The 19,464-nt window shown below is 42.2% G+C and overlaps 1 protein-coding gene across 1 annotated transcript; it reads right to left on the bottom strand.

Moving 5' to 3' along the window:
- Positions 1-18,668, bottom strand: LOC142007095 (natural killer cells antigen CD94-like). The gene is made up of 8 exons (XM_074983630.1): positions 18,561-18,668; positions 13,560-13,655; positions 7,190-7,285; positions 6,688-6,783; positions 3,739-3,906; positions 1,846-1,997; positions 962-1,065; positions 1-331 (listed from the first exon to the last, which is right to left on the bottom strand). The coding sequence occupies exons 2-8, from the start codon at positions 13,651-13,653 to the stop codon at positions 214-216; spliced, it is 828 nt and encodes a 275-aa protein (XP_074839731.1). The 5' UTR covers positions 13,654-13,655; positions 18,561-18,668; the 3' UTR covers positions 1-213.
- Positions 18,669-19,464: the final 796 nt, after the last annotated feature.

The raw sequence follows: 19,464 nt of genomic DNA, 5'->3' as shown, positions 1-19,464 counted from the left end.
TGAAGGACTCTAAAAATCAACTCTTACCAACCCACATAGGCAAGGGAGGCACTCAGTGGGGTGGGAGTCTCTACGGGACAAGATTCCATACGGGGTGTGCTTGAGCACCTGCAACTGCAACCCCTCAGTCTGAATGCTAACGCTGCAAATTCAAGGGCCTGTGAGTTCCCTGTGTCTTTGCAAAATCCTCTTGTGTTGTTCACTAGCCATCAACTAAGAAGGTTTCTTCTCACAAATATAGCGAAATTCTTCTGCACATTTGCGAATGGCACCTCCTTCTGCATTTAAAGCTACACAGGATTCTCCAGGAGTTTCCTTCTTTACTTGGAACCTAAGGTGAAAAGCTACAATTAACACAGCCATGCCATTATTGTAAAATCTTGAACAGTGTGTTTGCATTTGGCTCCGTAAATAGTGAGATAAACTTGTCTTGTCTGTCAATTTCACTTCATGTCTCTGTCCTGCAAAGTGACCTACTAAAGCCCTTCTTTGAGATGTCAACTTTTTCTGTCTTTGAGAAGTTGTCAAGATAACTGAGATGGCCTTTTTGATTTAGATTTACCACAATTCTTGAACAAGTCCATGCTCATTGTTAGGAAAGGGGTCTCAATTTCCTTATTAAATCCAGAGATGGCATCAGTAGTTCACCTTAAAAGTTTCCCATTAAAACTACCTTCATATATAGTTTTGCTCTACCTTTACAGCTGTCATCGGTGCTTCAGGGGAATAATGTAACCTCATCATGTTTGTTTATTTGATTGTTTTATTAGACATGTTCATTTCGACCTACAGTATCCAAATAGCATCACTGCTTCCTGTGAGAATTTGTAAAAGTCAAAAATACATGATAATTCTCCAAGTTCAGTGATCTTTAAGCCCTGCAACAGAGTGCAAATTCTGTGAGAAATGCACAAGGATGTGAAATTCAAGTGTATATCTTCTAGAAATGCCAGAGACTTACAGGTCAGTGGAGTGAGCTGTGCCATCCTCCCACTTCATGGCTGTAGCAGCTCCCCCACGGGATAGTCCAATCCAGTGAAAACACACCAGTCTGTTTATGAAATCCTATTTGAGAACAAAACTAAATTGTTCACATCAATCCTCACTGGAAGGAAAATGGGTACCAGGGAAGGGAATGAAGCTTATGTGTCCCAGTTGAGACAAGTGTGTCATAATGACTTCACATTGGCCAGTTATGTCCCATTTTTCCAGAAGAATCTGCCATAGATTTTATGGAGCTTTTTGCTCAATTTAATCTGCACCTTCCCTCACAGGATGATGCATCATCGCTACCGTCCTGGCTGACAGAAACTGTAGGATATCCTAGAGAACAAGTCAACACAACGTCAACGTCAGCCAGGTGTATCACCAATGAGAGACATGAGGAAACTTCTTCTCAGGCAGGAGAAATACTAACCCAACAGCATTCTCAGCCTGTTAAAGAAAGATACGGTTTGATTTTCTTATCAAATGGGTTTCCTTTCATTGACTTCAGTGGAGACAATCCTGATTCACAATGGAGAGAGAGCAGATTCAGGCTCTAGGAAAGGACTTTCTGCCTTCCTCAAGCTCTGCAGAGCATTAATCCCTAAACTGGGCATCTCACTCCTTTTAATCACTCCCACAGTCAGTGCAACAATTTGCATTCACTCCTCCTCTGGTGCCTCAAATCTGGTGCCCCTTAGGGACACAGCTGTGAATACAACATAATCAATTTAGAAGGTCATTTTTCCCTTCCAGTGCTATTTTCATTTTGTGCCACCATCCCACTTCCCTATCATGGAGATGCTGCGCAGGTGTAGTTTGGCAAATACAGGAAAAGAAGTCTAAGGCTAAATTCCTCACCAGTTCTTCCTTGTTCTTTATCACCAGCAGCCTGGAGTTATGAGATGAGCAGTATTCTTGACTCTTCTTCCAGGTTCTCCGTTCCTCACTAAAATGGTAACACTTTCCTCCATGCTCTATCCAGCCCTCAGAGCAAAGGCTGCATTTTTCTCCTTGAAAAAGAGCAATATAGACTGCACTGAATATATATTAATAAATTAATTTTACATAATTAAATATATCTCTGCACTCATGGTGTGATGCAGCTTGACATCACTGGATGTCACTGTGGACTATCTAGTAGTGTGTGCATGTCTCAGTGGGAACGTAGTAAAACAAACCAGCAGTCATGTAGCACTTTAAAGACTAACAAAATGATGTATTAGGTGATGAGCTTTCGTGGGACAGACCAACTTTTTCAGATCTATAACATTTCCAGTCCAGACTCAGTCATATAGGAGAGACGAAGGGAATAAGGCTTATGTGTCCAGGTCCTCTGTGCTATATAACTGAGTCTGGACTGGAAATGTTTTAGAACTGAAGAAGTGGGTTTGTCCCATGAAAGCTCATCACCTAATACAACTTTTTGTTTGTCTTTAAAGCGCTACATGACTGCTGGTTTGTTCTGTTAGAATACAGACTAACACGGCTGCCTACCTCTGCTACTAGTCAACACGCATGGAAATGTAGTGTTAGGTTTCTCAGCACAGATCAAGCTGTTGTGTTTGCCACCAGAATAACCTGGTGTTAAGGACCCTAACCTCAGATATGGAATACTTGGTTCCAGGCCCCATTCTTAACCAAGCAGAGGACTTAACTCCGGGTCTGCTGCATGAGGCCTCTCAGCACCAGGCGATTGACTCCTCTGGGATGTGTCTGATTTTTTCATGGAAAACTTTGAAAAGTCTCTGTTTATTCCAGTGCAAAAGGGGAAAATTTTGAACTCTCAGAAATGCTTGTGAGACCCACTCAACAACCAAGGTAATGGGAGCACTAGTGGCGACAGTGAGCAATCCTCACAGAAGAACAACCCTCACAGCATCTGCTCCTCATAAGAAGCCCTTGTTCAGAAAGGCATCTCACTGTTGCTACCTTCTGTACAACTTGCTCCCATTGCAGGTGAGTCATCATCATGGCCGGGTTGCAAATGGAGGGCAGTGAGCATGTTGATTGGGATAACCTCAAAAACAATGTCAGCACTGTGGGAGGGAAGTGTACGCTGGTCTCTCTGTACCACAGCCTATTTGGTGTTGCAGTAGTCAAAATCCTTCTGCTTCTCAGTGTTTATATCTTGTACTATGTAGAGGCATGAGTTGGGAAGGAGCTGCTTTGAAGCTGGTGAGCTAAGGATCAGGATAATGTCGACTATTAAGGTTTTGTTGGTATTTGTTTCTGGTTTTATGTTTTAGGTGACCCCATGGTACACTATGTGCACAGAGACAGAAGTACACATTGCACTTCTTAGATGTGGTACTCTCTCGCCTGGCAATCCATGGTGTGGCAGAACTGCAGATGTTCCAGGACAGGGCAGGGGCTGGGAGCTAGAGCCTTGCCTGTCCTGTGGGGCCAAGGGACAGACCAGAGTCCCCTGGCTGCCCCACAGAAGTATGTGCTAGAGCCCCCTGGCCGACATGTGCCAACCAGCTGCAGGGGCTGGAGCCCTGTGGCAGCCCCAGGGAGCTTGAGGCTACAGAAGTCCCAGGAGCACAGGGCTGTCGTTGGACAGAAGCCTTGGACCTCCCCTGATCTGACAAATTCTCATGACTGGAACCCATCACATCCCAGCTATGCTGGACAAGGAAGGTACAATCTGTACTTTTTCTTGTTAAATAGGACAAGATGAGCTAGCGTCTGATTAAGCAACAGTATTACCATGAAGCAGCTAACAGAAGAGGAGTGAGCTCTGATTGATACCTTTCCTGCTCACAACTTTTGAGAAGTTTGCTTTCTGGGCTTGGAGATCATCTCTTTGATTTGTGCAGTTTTTCAGGGTTTCCTGTAGTTGGGTGAAGTTTCCCAGAATGGCTTGTTTCTCAATAAGTTCCTCATTCTGTCTTCTCACTCGATGGGAAAGCTGGAGAACTTAAAATTCATATTCCAAGAAATCAGTTAAAGCAAAATTCAACACACTTGTATAAAGCAGTTTTCTTTTGCATTATAAGGATGCTAATAGCAATAGTGATAGTGGCCCTCAAGGCTTACATAATGGGGATTGAAATGGAGACCTCCAGAGCTAAAAGTGTGAGGTCCTACAGCTTGAGTTAAAGGCCTGGTCTTCCCTTGAAAAATATGTCAACAGAGCTCAAGTAAACCGAGATGTGGAAAGAAAAATCACTCTAGTAATTTAAATTCACCAACCTAACCCAAATAAGCACAGAAGTGTAAATGACATAATTCTATGTAGCTACCATCATTTGGGAAGGTGGTGTTTCCAGTTCAGCAGAAAAGCTCTTTTCATTGTAGTAGGTCACATGTTCACTTTGCGGTTATGCTATGGCAATTTGGCTAAGCTGGTATAGCGTCTGTATCATAGAGATATCCAAAGTTTTTCAGGGTTTCCTGCAACTGGGTGAAGATTCTCAGAATAGCTTGTTTCTGAATTAATTCCTCATTCTGTCCTCTCACTTGATGGGAAACCTGAAGAACTTAAAATTCATATTCCAGGAAGTCAGTTAAAACAAAATTCAATATACTTTTATAAAGCAGGTTCATTTTGCATTATAAGGGTGCTAACAGCAATAGGCTTAAAAACAAAACAGCAGAAATGTAGGACTTTAAAGATTAACAAAATGATTTATTCAGAGATGAGCTTTCGTGGGAGAGACCCTCTTCATCAGGTCATTGGCATTTCCAGTGCAGCCTGACATCTATAAGTACAGACGTCAAAAAAAAGAAAAATTGCAAAAAAACCCTGACAAATCAAGTACATAGAACTGAAGGAGGGGGCTGACGGGTTGGGGGATGCTAAGTGTCTTGCCTGAGATAATTACAAGCATCAAAGGAAGGGAAGCTGTCCTTGTAATATATGAGGTAATTGTTGTCTTTGTTCTACCAAGTGTTAATGGGTCTAATTTGAATATGAACTCCAATTCACAGATTTCGCTATGGAATCTGCTCTGAAGGATAGGGTCATAATTCAAAATGATCTGGATAAACTGGAGAAATGGTTTGAGGTAAACAGGACGGAGTTTAATAAGGACAAATGCAAAGTGCTCCATGTGGGAAGGAGCAATCAGTTTCACACATACAGAATGAGAAGACACTGTCTTGGAATGACTACAGCAGAAAGGGGTCTAGAGGTTATAGTGGACCACAAGCTAAATATGAGTCAACAGTGTGATGCTGTTGCAAAAAAAGCAAACATGATTCTGGGATGCACTGACAGGTGTGTTATGAACAAGACACAAGAAGTCATTCTTCCACTCTACTCAGCGCTGCTTAGGCCTCACCTGGAGTATTGTGTCCAGTTCTGGGCACCGCAGTTCAAGCAAGATGTGGAGAAATTACAGAGGGTCCAGAAAAGAGCGACAAAAATGGTTAAAGGTCTAGAGAATGTGACCTATGAAGAAAGGCTGAAAGAATTGGGCTTGTTGAGTTTGGAAAAGAGAAGACTGAGAGGGGACATGATAGCGGTTTACAGGTATCTAAAAGGGTGTCACAAGGAGGAGGGAGAAAACTTGTACTTTTTAGCCTCTGAGGATCGAACAAGAGGCAATGGACTTAAACTGCAGCAAGGGAGGTTTAGGTTGGACATTAGGAAAAAGTTCCTAACAGTCAGGGTGATCAAACAGTGGAACAAATTGCTCAGGGAGGTTGTGGAATCTCTATCACTGGAGATACTTAAGAACAGGTTAGATAAATGTCTATCAGGAATGGTTTAGACAGTACTTGGTCCTGCCATTAGGGCAGGGGGCTGGACTCGATGGCCTCTCAAGGTCCCTTCCAGTCCTAAGCTGCGTCTACACGTGCACGCTACTTCGAAGTAGCGGCACCAACTTCGAAATAGCGCCCGTCGCGTCTACACGCGTCGGGTGCTATTTCGAAGTTAACTTCGACATTAGGCGGCGAGACGTCGAAGTCGCTAACCTCATGAGGAGATAGGAATAGCGCCCTACTTCGACGTTCAACGTCGAAGTAGGGACCGTGTAGACGATCCGCGTCCCGCAACGTCGAAATTGCTGGGTCCTCCATGGCGGCCATCAGCTGGGGGGTTGAGAGATGCTCTCTCTCCAGCCCCTGCGGGGCTCTATGGTCACCGTGGGCAGCAGCCCTTAGCCCAGGGCTTCTGGCTGCTTCTGCGGCAGCTGGGGATCTATGCTGCAGGCACAGGGTCTGCAACCAGTTGTCAGCTCTGTGTATCTTGTGTTGTTTAGTGCAACTGTGTCTGGGAGGGGCCCTTTAAGGGAGCGGCTTGCTGTTGAGTCCGCCCTGTGACCCTGTCTGCAGCTGTGCCTGGCATCCCTATTTCGATGTGTGCTACTTTGACGTGTAGACGTTCCCTCGCTGCGCCTATTTCGATGTTGGGCTGAGCAACGTCGAAGTTGAACATCGACGTTGCCGGCCCTGGAGGACGTGTAGACGTTATTCATCGAAATAGCCTATTTCGATGTCGCAACATCGAAATAAGCTATTTCGATGTTGGCTGCACGTGTAGACGTAGCCCTAGTGTTCTATGATTCTATGAATCTGTTTTTAAATTTGCTCTGAATACCAAACGAAAGTTGTTTTTCACAAAATGAGGCCTATTAGGACAGTGCCTCACATATATATTTACACACATCAGTCAAATGCTGTTTAGAAGAGATTTTCTGTAACTTATAATTGTTCAGATCATGGTTTGTTGCCTTCTTCGCAAATACTTACATTTCGCACCTAAAACCCCTGCAGTTACTAGCAAAGCCATGCAGAGGAGCCCCAGAATCACTGTAACAAGCCATGATGAAGTCGGAGTAGGATAGTCTAATAGAACCAAGAGAGAGAAAATGAGAGCAAACATGGCAGTTATCTAGAATTAGATCAGAGCTCTCAGCCAAACCAGTTTACCAAAGCCAGAATCATCCCCAGACTAAGAATAGCTATTGAACTTGAGCTCAATAACTCTGGCATGAATTGAGGAGTCTTTGAGAAAACAGTGAGCCCTGGTGAAGACCAGAATTATCACATCCCATTTTCAGACCAACCCTTGCCTCAGTGTGGTCTTAAGTGAGTTCCCATGAATATGTCATTTCCCACCACGCTACGAACAAATTTAATTTTGTATTGTTTCTGACATAAGTCCATAGACAATAGCTACAACAGGAGGAATGCGTGTGAGTACAAACTTTTTGATAAAAGAAAGAAGTCCAACAACTCAAATGCATAATACCTGTGCTCTCTGCACTTGTAGAGGTTTGCTGCTTCTGCTGTTCTGAAGGAATGTGAAACTTCAGATGAGAGTAGGTTACTTCCTGCTCGCTGAATTCTGAAAGTTTATAAGACGGAAAGAGAGCTCTATGAAATTGACATCACAGCATGTAGAATAATATCTTCATAGATGTTAAGGCTAGAATACACCATAATGATCATTGCTCTGGGTTCTTGCTTGATGTAATACAGGGCATTGCACCTCACTGAGTAATTCCTCTTTCAAAAACCAATAACTTGTAGTTGAACTGGGGAATATCTTTTGGAAAGAGAGAGTCAATCTTCATTTAAAGGTCCCAAATGGTGAAAAAGAAATCACATTCTTTGTTAATTTGTTCCACTGGTTTATTTCCCACCTTGTTCAAAATTTCCAACTTGAAATTACCTGGGAAGCAGAAACAATACAGTGTAATTTAGGTGATGAAGCGCGTAGCTCCAATAGTGAAATAAGAACAGTGAATTCTTGAAGCAGTAGCCACTGCGAATAGTTGACAGCCTACTCAAAGACTGGAATGTAAATCACACAGTGGATGAATTCATATAGAAACCCTTTTTAATTGAAGCCTTTTGTCAGATAACTCATGAATAGAACTAAGGGCCGTCAATTCTCTAAGGGCCGATTTTTCCCTTATGATTCATGTTGAGCTGTACCTTATTCTGCAACTAAGATGACGGAAAGGACTTAGAATCTGAAATCGAGAAAATTATTCCATGCAGTAATGGCCTAATAAGGACATTAGGTATTGGCCCAGCTAGTCTATGTGTACACTGCACCCTTAACTCAAAATAAGATACACAATTGTGCACTATGCAAATTGCATATCCTATTTTGAGTTCATTTCAAAATAGGCTATTTCGGCATTTGGCGCTATTTCAAGGCATCCCTTCCTCCTCCTGCAGCGACATGTAGAGGGATGCCGAAATAATGCGCCTGGTGTTTTGAGAAATATTTGAAAATACAGGGCATGTTTCATGGTCGTGGGGTAGCTATTTTGGGATACCTCAGTATCCTGATATAGCTCTGCTGTGTAAACACAGCCTTAGAATATGCAAATGGAAAGAAAGCACAAGGTGAGTTCAGCATTTGTTTCTTATTATTTTCTGGTATACGCACACACACACACAAAAACCATGACCTTTCAAAGCTGCACCCTGAGGAGAGGGCCATTGTTTGAAAATTAATTGTTCTCAGAAACTGCAGATCAAAAGCCTGGGCTGTGTAAAGAAGCAGTAAAGGACCCAGTTGGGGTCTGACTTTAAAACTAACAAACTTGGGATCTAAATCTGAGAAAGCCCTGCAGTGGAGCTAGGGGTGAGCTCAGGTAAGCTACTAGAAAACATGTAAGTTTTTTATTGTTTTTAAATATGTCTTCTCTTTAATACTCTTTTTCCCGAAGAATAACTGCAGTTTGTTTTATGAAGATTGTGGGTTGGTAAATGAAATACACACTTTTATCTCTTGGAGAAACAGTTAACCGCAATTCTTGGTCGCTGCTGGGAAATCACAGTGAGATTGTGATGTTTGGTCACAGATCCCCTTGAGATTGTCACCCAGTGTGTTGAAAATACCAAGGAGTCTGCTTACCTGCCCTCTGGGGTGCCCCACCACCCCATCCTAGCCCTTTGTATTGTTTGCTTATAGGGTGGCACCCCAAGAATGTAAAGGATTCTCCCCGTTTGACCTTCTATGAGGAAGAAAAGTGAGGGGACCTCTGAGTCTCATGAAAGACACATGGGAGGGGAGCAGTGAGGTGAGGGAGCAACCAGTAAATTAATGTATTCAGAAGTTCAGAAGGGAGTTGAAAGATCTGATAGAAATTTCAAAACCAACCTCCAAGACTGTCAGGCCAGACAAAAGGTGGGGTGTGACAGAAATACTTCTAAGTGCGCTTTTGATACAAGAGATGTAATGATAATACTGAACCCGCAAAAAAAAATTTAAAACGCAAAACTCTTGGGAAGATCCTTTTGAAGTGGTGGAAAGTGCTAATCAGGATACACCTCAAGATAGAAGGCCCCAAAACAATGCTATTCCCAATAGGTACCAGTAAAATGTCTTAATGACTATTACCATAGAGAGACAGACATGATCTGCTGCATTGAAGAGGAAACTGAGGCATGCTTTCTTACAGATTTGTTGGCTGAATGACAAAATGGGTCACCTCTGGAGAGTATGGAAATCTGTAAGGACCAGCCAAAAAGGGAAAGTGCTGGCAGTGTTGCAAAGGTACGGTGAAGCATCTTCCAACAAGCCTGGGAAAATGTACTTACTGTCCGATAAAGTCCCAAAAAAGGGACACAACTTCCCCCTTCCACACCTTACAGGGCCACTGGCAAAGTGAAAGAGCAAATCTGTGCAGGAATACAGAACATGACGGACCTGGGAGTAATTAAAGAATCTGACAGCTCATGGACATCCCCAGTGATCTTGGTGTCCAAGAGGGATGGCCCTTTAAGATTCTGTATGGACTGTAGGACACTTAGCGCTGTTACCATAATGCTGTTAACCCTATACCTAGAACTGATGACATGCTGGTGCGCTGAGCCAGTCCAACTAACTCAGTACTTTTGATTTAACTAAAACTTACTGGCAGATACTTCTGGAAGAGGAGGCATGAAAAAAATCTGGGTTTATCACTGCCATAGGGCTCTATGAATTCATGGTGCTACCTTATGGTTTGGTAAATGCCCGGGCAACCTCCCAGAGACTGGTCAATGAAGACAAATGATTTGCAGAGCTTTGGAAGGGCCTGTATAGAGGACATTGGTGCATTCACCAGCACCTGGGAAGACCACAAGGAGCACCTGCAGGTGATGCTGACAAAGCTCAAAGGGGCTAGTTTGACCATAAAACCATCTAAGTGCAAGATAGGGGCAGCCAAAGTCCTTTATCTAGACCACTGCAGAAGTGAAATGATCCTGACCAGCTGCCCAGGAGAAACTCAGGGGCTTCCCATCTGATTGGCAGAGCACCCACAGCTGCTCACAGACAGATACTTGTGTCTCTCTTGGTGGGGCACAAGCCTCTGGCAACATATCAACATTTGTTCTGCACAAGGGTAGAAAAAAGAGAGAGAACATCACCCCTAACCTCTTAAGGTAGAGGCCACAGTCAAGTAACTGGAGCCCCAGACTAAAAGTAAGATCTAATCTTTCAGAGGCTTGACAAATTATTACAGGTGGTTGGTGGGGGAAGGAACTAGGGGCACAGTTGCCAAAATCACAGATTTATGTAAAAAGCACCAACCTACTAAAGCAAATTAGAATCATAGAATCATAGAAGAGTAGGACTGGAAGGGACCTCGAGAGGCCATCGAGTCCAGCCCCCTGCCCTCATGGCAGGACCAACCACTTTCTAGACCATCCCTGAAAGCCATCTATCTAACCCCTTCTTAAATATCTCCAGTGATGGAGATTCTACCACCTCCCTTGGCAATTCGTTCCAGTGTTTGATCACCCTGACAGTTAGGAACTTTTTCCTAATGTCCAACCTGAACCTCCCCTGCTGCAATTTAAGTCCATTGCCTCTTGTTCTATCCTCAGAGGCAAGCAACAACAAGTTCCCTCCCTCTGCCTTATGACACCCTTTTAGATACCTGAAAACTGCTATCATGTCCCCCCTCAATCTTCTCTTTTCCAAGCTAAACAAGCCCAATTCTTTCAGCCGTTCTTCATAGGTCATGTTCTCTAGACCTTTGATCATTCTTGTTGCTCTCCTCTGGACCCTCTCCAATTTCTCCACAACCTTCCTGAACTGCGGTGCCCAGAACTGGACACAATACTCCAGCTGAGGCCTAACCAGCACAGAGTAGAGCGGGAGAATGACTTCTCGTGTTTTGTTCACAACACACCTGTTAATGCATCCTAGAATCACGTTTGCTTTTTTTGCAACAACGTCACACTGTTGACTCGTATTTAGCTTGTGGTCCACTATAACCCCTAGATCCCATTCTGCCGCACTCATTCCTAGACAGTCCTTTCCTATTCTGTATGTGTGACACTGATTGTTCCTTCCTAAGTGGAGCACTTTGCATTTGTCCTTATTAAACTTCATCCTGTTTACCTCAGCCCATTTCTCCAGTTTATCCAGATCCTTTTGAATTATGACCCTATCCTCCAAAGAAGTTGCAACCCCTCCCAGCTTGGTATCATCTGCAAACTTAATAAGTGTACTTTCTATGTCAATATCTAAATCGTTACCGAAGATATTGAACAGAACCGGTCCTAAAACAGACCCCTGCGGAACCCTACTAGTTATACTTTTCCAACAGGATTGAAAACCATTAATAACTACTCTCAGGGTATGGTTATCCAGCCAGTTGTTCACCCACCTTATAGTAGCCCCATGTAAGTTGTATTTGAGTAGTTTATTGATAAGTATATTATGTGAGACTGTGTCAAATGCTTTACTGAAGTCTAGGTATATCACATCCACCGCTTCTCCCTTATCCACAAGGCTCATTATTCTATCAAAGAAAGTTATTAGATTGGTTTGACATGATCTGTTTTTAACAAAACCATGCTGGCTGTTCCCTATCACCTTACCACCTTCCAATTGCTTGCAGATGATTTCTTTAATGACCTGCTCCATTATCTTTCCTGGGACAGAAGTTAAGCTGACTGGCCTGTAGTTTCCCGGGTTATTCTTGTTCCCCTTTTTATAAATGGGTACTATATTTGCCCTTTTCCAGTCTTCTGGAATCTCTCCCGTCTCCCATGATTTTCAAAAATGATTGCTAAAGGCTCAGATACCTCTTCTATCAGCTTCTTGAGGATTCAAGGATGCATTTCATCAGGCCCTGGTGATTTGCAGACATCTAATTTTTCTAAGTAAATCTTAATTTGTTCTTTTCGTATTTCAACTTCTAAACCTACCCATTTTTCACTAGCATTCTCTGTGTCAGGCATTCCTTCAGATTTCTCAGTGAAGACTGAAACAAAGAAATCATTAAACATCTCTGCCATTTCCAAATTCCCTGTTACAGTTTCTCCCTCGTCACTGACCAATGGCCCTACCCTCTCCTTGGTCTTCCTCTTGTTACCAATGTATTTGTAAAAAGCCTTCTTGTTTCCCTTTATGCTTGTAGCTAGCTTGAGCTCATTTTGTGCCCTAGCCTTTCTAATCTTGCTCCTGCATGCTCGTGTTGTTTGCCTATATTCCTCCTTTGTAATTTGTCCTTGTTTCCATTTTTTATATGATTCCTTTTTTAGTTTGAGATCATGCCAGATCTCCTGGTTAAGCCAAGGCAGTCTTTTGCCATGTTTTCTATCTTTCCTACGCAGCAGGATAGCTTGCTTTTGGGACCTTAATAATGTCCCTTTGAAAAACTGCCAACTCTCCTCAGCCGTTTTTCCCCTCAGTTTAGCTTCCCTTGGGACCTTACCTACCAGCTGTCTGAGTTTACCAAAATCTGCCTTCCTGAAATCCATTATCTCTATTGTACTGTTTTCCCTTCTACCCTTACTTAGAATTGTGAACTCTGTGATTTCATGATCATTTTCACCCAAGCTGCCTTCCACTTTCAAATTCTGAATAATTTCCTCCCTATTTGTTAAAATTAAATCTAGTCAGAGGCATGCCAGAGGGGTTTTGATTCAGTAAGGGCATTCTTGTCTACAAAGCTTGTGCTAACCAGCCCTGCCTTTGACAAGACTTTTGATTTGTATATGGATGTATCTGACACTGGTTTGGGTGCAGTACTTATGCAAACTGGGCAGGACAAGAAGCACCCCATTGCCTTCCTAAGCAACAACCTGTCCTCTCCATCAAAGAAGTGGTTAAGCCTGGAACTAAGTGAATGGTTGTCCTCAGGTCCAAGACACCTCACTGATGAGTGATGGCGCCAAAGCTTTGCCAACTGGAGGAAAGGCTCTGGTGAGGCTGCAGGCCACTGACATTCTGGAAAATCAGAACAGGGCAATCAATATGGAACATGCTTGCTTCCACCCAGGTACCTTCTCTTACACCCTTCTGGGGTCAGCTGATGAATCACAGGTGCACTAATCTCTTTCCTCTTGAAGGGTGAGTACCACCCTACGATAGAAGGATTTATTTCTTCACAGTCAAATAACCGTGTTCCAGGGGTTTTTTTGTAGGCACAAAGCTACGTCCGTCCCTTACCTGGAAATCTATGCATTTCTGGAGACACTTTCACATCACACAGAATGACTCAAAACTAACAAAATATATTTTTACTGACATTTGAGAAAATTTCTAGCACAGATTCTTGTTATTTATTGTTAGGTTTCATGCGATAAAGCTCAAGAAGGCATTGTGAATAGGGTGAAACAGATAATGTTAGACATAAATTTAGATTACAACTACACAGTACCTGTGTCCCTGGTGTGCTTTGGTCTTCGCTTTCTCTTCTGCTCTGCTGGAGTATGAAATCTGAGGTCCATGTAAGTCACTGACTGCTCACTCATTGCTGGTGGGCAATGGGATAGAAATTCCAGAGGTGGTTACTGAATGCAGATGAACACCGGGGTTATTACTTTAGAGAAATGACTTGTTAGAGCCGTAAGAGCATCAACATGAGCAGGAACAATGTCACAGGACAGCCTGATCAATGGCTCTACTTGAGTGAATCTGTGTTCCTCTCAGACACTTAACTCCCATGTAGAAAACCACAAGAGATACATTCTACCTCTCCTGGCTGTCTAGGACATTCCATCCCATCCAGGCAGATGAAGATCACCTTTCATTTGGACTAGCAATGCTCTGTAGCTGAGCCTTCAGCCATCAGCCTCAGGACACTCCAACTAGTGCAGAATGATGCAGTACATCTCCTCAGCAACACAGGCTGCTCCAAACACATTACACTAGTCCTCTACTCTTTGTACTGGCTCCCTGTAGAACAATCAGGAAAATCAAAGAGCTCAGTCCCTGTCTTCACAGAGCTCAACGCCAAGCAACAGAATTCCCAAGAGTTTGCCAGTAGCTCCAGGATCAGGCCATGTGACCAACAAATCTACTTCTTTGACACAATAGTACCATGAGGACAAAGCTCATGTGTACAGCAGGCAGAACTTCCTATATGGTCAGTTTGGGATGGTGGAGCAAATTTCCACTGGAACTAAGAGCCACCACAAACATCACCAACTTCTGCTCCAAGAGCAAGGCACACTTCTCAAACTTTGTCTTGGCTAACATAAACATATAACAGAGAGCATATCACATATATTTTAGAAGCAAAGCAACCCTCCCAAAGCTACACTCTTCACACAATTTTTTACAGGGCCAAGGAGAAGAACAAATTGTATGTGACAGGTATTAGTCACTTCCCTTAGTGCACTACAGAAAAGTACTTAGATTGATCGTGATGAAGATGGCATATGAACATATGTAGAATAGAGTAGCCACACTTTCCCCTTCTTGTGATACTGGTAACTGCCTGTAGTTATAAAAAATAACACAAAGATTATAGAATGACACTGTCCCTACCTATTTATTGGTGCAACTTAGTTTCCATTCAAAGCTTTATTTTGAGGCGCCACATACATCACAAAAAAGGCATATTTGACTTAAATTTAGTCCTCCATTAAACTTGGTTCTCCATAAAACTTCTCTGTAAAAATCAAAGTGATTTGGAACAAGTTGTTTGGCAGATTACTACCCTGAAAATAGTGCTGTTCTTTAGAATTCAAACTTTCTTGTAGATATTTTTCTTTAGCCTTACAATTAAAAAATCAGAAATAGCATGTAGCTTTCCAGACTCCCTCGCATAGGCGCTGATGGAGAACAATTTTGTGGATGCTTGGAACCCACTGAGAACTCCCCCCTCAGCTCCCTCCTTCCCCAGCACCGGCAGGCGCCCCCGTCAGTGCCTCCCCTGTCCACCCTGCACCTCCTGCTTGCTGTAATCAGCTGTTATGTGGTGTTCAGGAGGTGCGGGGGTAGGAGGAGGATCGAGAACATGGCCTGTTCAGGGGAGAATGTGGAACGAGGTTGTATGAGATGAGGGGGGTGGGCAGGAGCCTTCAGAGACTGAATGGAGTTGGAGGAGAAAGAGCTGGAGTTTCAGCAACTTCAGCACTTTTGAAAGTTGGCATCTGTGTTCCCCAGAGATCAAATAACTAGTGGAGATTTCTGCTTGTTATAAAAAACAAGTTATTAGCCTATTTCTTTGCAGAGAGAGATCAGAGTGAAATCTAATTTTTGGAAATGTATATTGATTGTGAGGCAGAATCCGCTACAATTCACACACTGGGAAATTATGAATTGCCTGAAGTTTGCTGGTTAGGCCACCTGAAAATTTTCTACCACAACTTTCTTACTGCGGGAAGTCAGGTTTTTGATCAAATTGAAACATTTGAGGAAAGTGTCTGCTTTCCTTTTTAGGAAGGGAAGAAAACTGAAAACCTAACCCACAAAATTTCATCCAAAGACAAAAAACTGGGGGCAATAAAACTTTCCATGAAAAAAAAACACTTTCCAAGCAGATGTAGACCTGGTATGTCTCCTCTTCTTAAGGACTCTGTGAGGGAATGTCTTCCCATTCCCATTCTCCACACAGGTCCATGTTCTTCCCAGTCTTTTCCTTCTACTCATCACTTTAGCACTGGATAGTATAAAGTCCATCAGGTGGAAGACATGGGAGGGAATATGCACATGGAAAGGATTTCTGGAGGAACTGGTGGGGAGAGGAATCAAACCAGCATTCCTCATCCCTGGGGACCTAATGAAATCTGTTGCAACCAACAACATCCGAGAAGCCTTCTGAAACTCACTGGATTCTCTCACAAGTTTCTACATATCCTGGAATTCCAGTGTGTGATGTTTGTTTTGTTTGAGGTTAGTTTTAATTTTAATGTTTTGGATAATTTTGATATCAACATTAACCTCACTTTAAAGTTCTTGTATAAACGTGACAATACTTTAGTCACTCCAAAACTTTTTAAAAGGATGCTGAAGACTAAGCAACTAAAATGCTTTCTTATTTTTATTGAAAAGGACTAACTACATGTTTTAATCCCCATATTTTACTCTTCTTCATGGAACGTTAGAGAAACTACTTATCGCTTGACTTGTGTCAGAAGAAGACAGTTATGTGTACACAACAAGAAAAGTTACAGTACTGTATAATTAAAGGATAGCCTTCCAGCACTCTAGAAGTTCTGTGTCTTTCCCTTAAAATACTTCGTATAAATTTGAGGCCCTCTAAAACCATGAATATACCCATCAGTTAAAGGAAATTAGCTAATCAAATCTTAATTGACCTATCTACAGCATTTAGTTTTCCACCATTGTGGTTTGGTTAAGGGGTGGAAGAAGTGATGGATGAGAAAAGATTAAGGGCTTGAGTTAAGAACTGTGGAAAAGTGCAGAAGTCAATAGAAGTTGTGTGTGATTTAACAATCACTAAGGAGCTACCATCATGGAGGAACGAGAGGAAGCACAATCCCTAGATATGTCCTGAATGTTACTTAAATGTTAATAGCGTCTCAGAGAATTTGTGTACCTTTAAATAAAAAGAAAGAACCAGAAAGGCCAGGAAAAAAAACCAACACGGTGAGATTCTAGCTGCTATCCAAGCCAAAAAGAATTCATTCAAAATTTGGAAATCTTACCCTACTGAAGGCAATAAAGAGGATACTAAATTACAGCAAGCAATAAGAAGAAAGAAGAAGCCTCTGGAAAAGAAACTCTAAAAGAATTGGTGGGTCTGGAGTTATAAAGGAGTAATTAAGAATGAGAAATTGCTGAGAAATTAAATGATTCCTTTGCACTGGTCTTTACTACGAAGGATGTTAGGGAGATTCCTACCCTAACCTGCCATTTTCTGGTACCAGAGATGTGTTCACAGAGATTGAACTATTGAAAGAAGAGGTGCTAGAGCCGCCTAATTTATTTAAAAATCAGTAAGTCACCATGCCCAGATGGTCCATCCCACAGTTCTGAAGCAGACCACATGAGTATTAGCTCAGAAGCTGCCACTTAAAATATGCATTGTCTCATCAAACACATAGAATCCAAAGGCAGCAAATATTGTATCCATATTAGGAAAGGACTTTGGGGGAGATTCTGTAAAATATAGATCAGCAAGCCTTATACCAGCACATGGTAACTTGGTTGGCAAGATAATTTAAACAATCATGATTATTTGAAGAGATCTGAACAGCACAGCTTCTGCAAAGGAAAATCATGTCTAATAAAACTTTAAGAATTCTTTCAGCATATCAGAATAGGAGCCTTTGGGAAAATGTTACCTCCAGTCTCTTACTTTGGCCAATATGAGAGTGTCTGTATGATATGAGAGGTAGAATGAAAATAAATATAAAATGAAGACAAGAAAGGGAAAAAACCATACTGGCATAAAAATAGTTAAAAAGAAAGTAGGCAATGGTGAATAGAGGGAAAAAAAACAGACAAAATGTCAAGGTTTACAAACACCACAAAAACACAGGAACAAATAGGGAAATCTTAAAAAATTTCCAATAACATAGAAGAAAGGAATGCAGGAAAAGAAACCTGCCATTTGAATTCTCCTCTCTTCTGTAATAAGCTTATAAGAGCTACACAGCAGGGAATTCTCTTTCTCTCTCTGGAATTTTTCCTGTACATTGATGGTGCTAGAAAACTAATGAACAATGATTCGCAAAACCTGGTCTAAATGTCTCAAATTTTCACAATTTAAAAAAAAATAAATTAAATTTAATCAAATGATGATTTTAATTATTTTCATTTCTCCCTCTCTCATTTTTACACGCCCATAAAGAAGTTTTAATTACATTCAAATTTTGCAAAACAAAAACAAAACACTTTTCACAACACTCCATCTCCTGGCTGAGGATCCCATGTAGTACTTATATCTATAGATACAGATATATAGATATATCTGGTTCCAACCATGTACAATGCATGGAAGGATGGCTGTGTGTACATGTTGCTCCATTGAATTCAGCTGCACCGTGCAAGGGCACTGCAGTTAACCCATGCATTATACATTGCACAATCATAGCTATGAAGTCCACTTCTGCAACATATTGAGCACCCTCAATTCCTACTGACCTTATCACCTTACTATATTTGAGCATATTTCCACGTTTTGTCTCATGCCATTTATCACTATTTAGCATCAGTCCAAAAGAGAGGGAAAATGTCACCTCGGATCTTAAATGAATATTAGACTACAAGTGCAAGACTTCCCGAAGCACTTTGTATTAAACTTCAGCCAAGGGGGAAAAAACTGTAATGTACACACACAAACACACAGCTATATTTCATTCTGCCCCCTGCTATTCACCTCCTGAGTCACAGGATAGGTAAGGGAGGCGATCTGTTGGAATCGTCTTAATAAAAAGGAAAGTCTGTGGAGAAAAGTTGATATTACCTTTGTTTGTGTTGGAAGGTTTACAAGCCAGGCGCTAAATCTTGTACTTGCCTTGATTTTGCCCACAGGGTGAGAGATGGGCGGTGTGATATCACTGTTGGAGTATCCTGTCATAAGTGGGACAGCACCAGCCAAGAGAGGGATAATTAATTATTCTGTGCCGTTCCAGCTGAAACCACACAGGAAGTGCGCATGTCGCTGATTAGAGCAGCGCTGCCCTTGTCCAAAAGCACTCAGAAAAAAAAGACTTTCCTATTCAGATGACTAAGTCAGCCCTGACGATACCAGTTGTTTTAATTGCAAAGGCTACCTGGTGTTCTAATTCTGAAGCTCAGTAATTTTTAGTAAAAAATACTCATCTGGAGTTCAAACACGTGCTCTTTTTTGCTGTAGCTCTTGGATGGGACCTTTCATGTTCACTCTCCAGAGGCCATAGACATCAACAAAAGGATTCTCACTGACTTCTGTGGTCTTTGATTTGGCGCATGAACAGGAGTCACCACAGCCAATATCAGAACTCCTGGCTGCAGCATCTTCCACCCAGTAAGCAGCTTCCTTCTCAATGTGAGAAGATCAAGTCAACATTTAGCTTGGCTGAATGGGCATATTCTGGGATATGATGCCTGTTAGTGACATCAGGTCAGGAATCCAGCCTTCAACTTATTCAGCCCTTAGAATGGGAAAGACACAGGGAGAACTTTTGGATGAAGCTTTCATTGATGACATTTTTGGTTTTCTAGACATACGGACTGTGGTCTCCCCTACATCTCTCAGTTCTGAGAATGTGCAAGACCATTCAAAGCTGCTGTTCACATATGAAACAGGGGCAATGATTGGTAAAGTAAGAAGTGCTGATAGTGTCCAGCTCATCTACACTACATTCTCCTTTTGCAAGGGGAATGCA

Source organism: Carettochelys insculpta, chromosome 1, assembly GCF_033958435.1.
Source record: "Carettochelys insculpta isolate YL-2023 chromosome 1, ASM3395843v1, whole genome shotgun sequence".
Lineage (NCBI taxonomy): Eukaryota > Metazoa > Chordata > Testudines > Carettochelyidae > Carettochelys > Carettochelys insculpta.
Note: the sequence above shows the minus strand (reverse complement) of the source record. Positions and strands in the feature narration are given on the sequence as shown.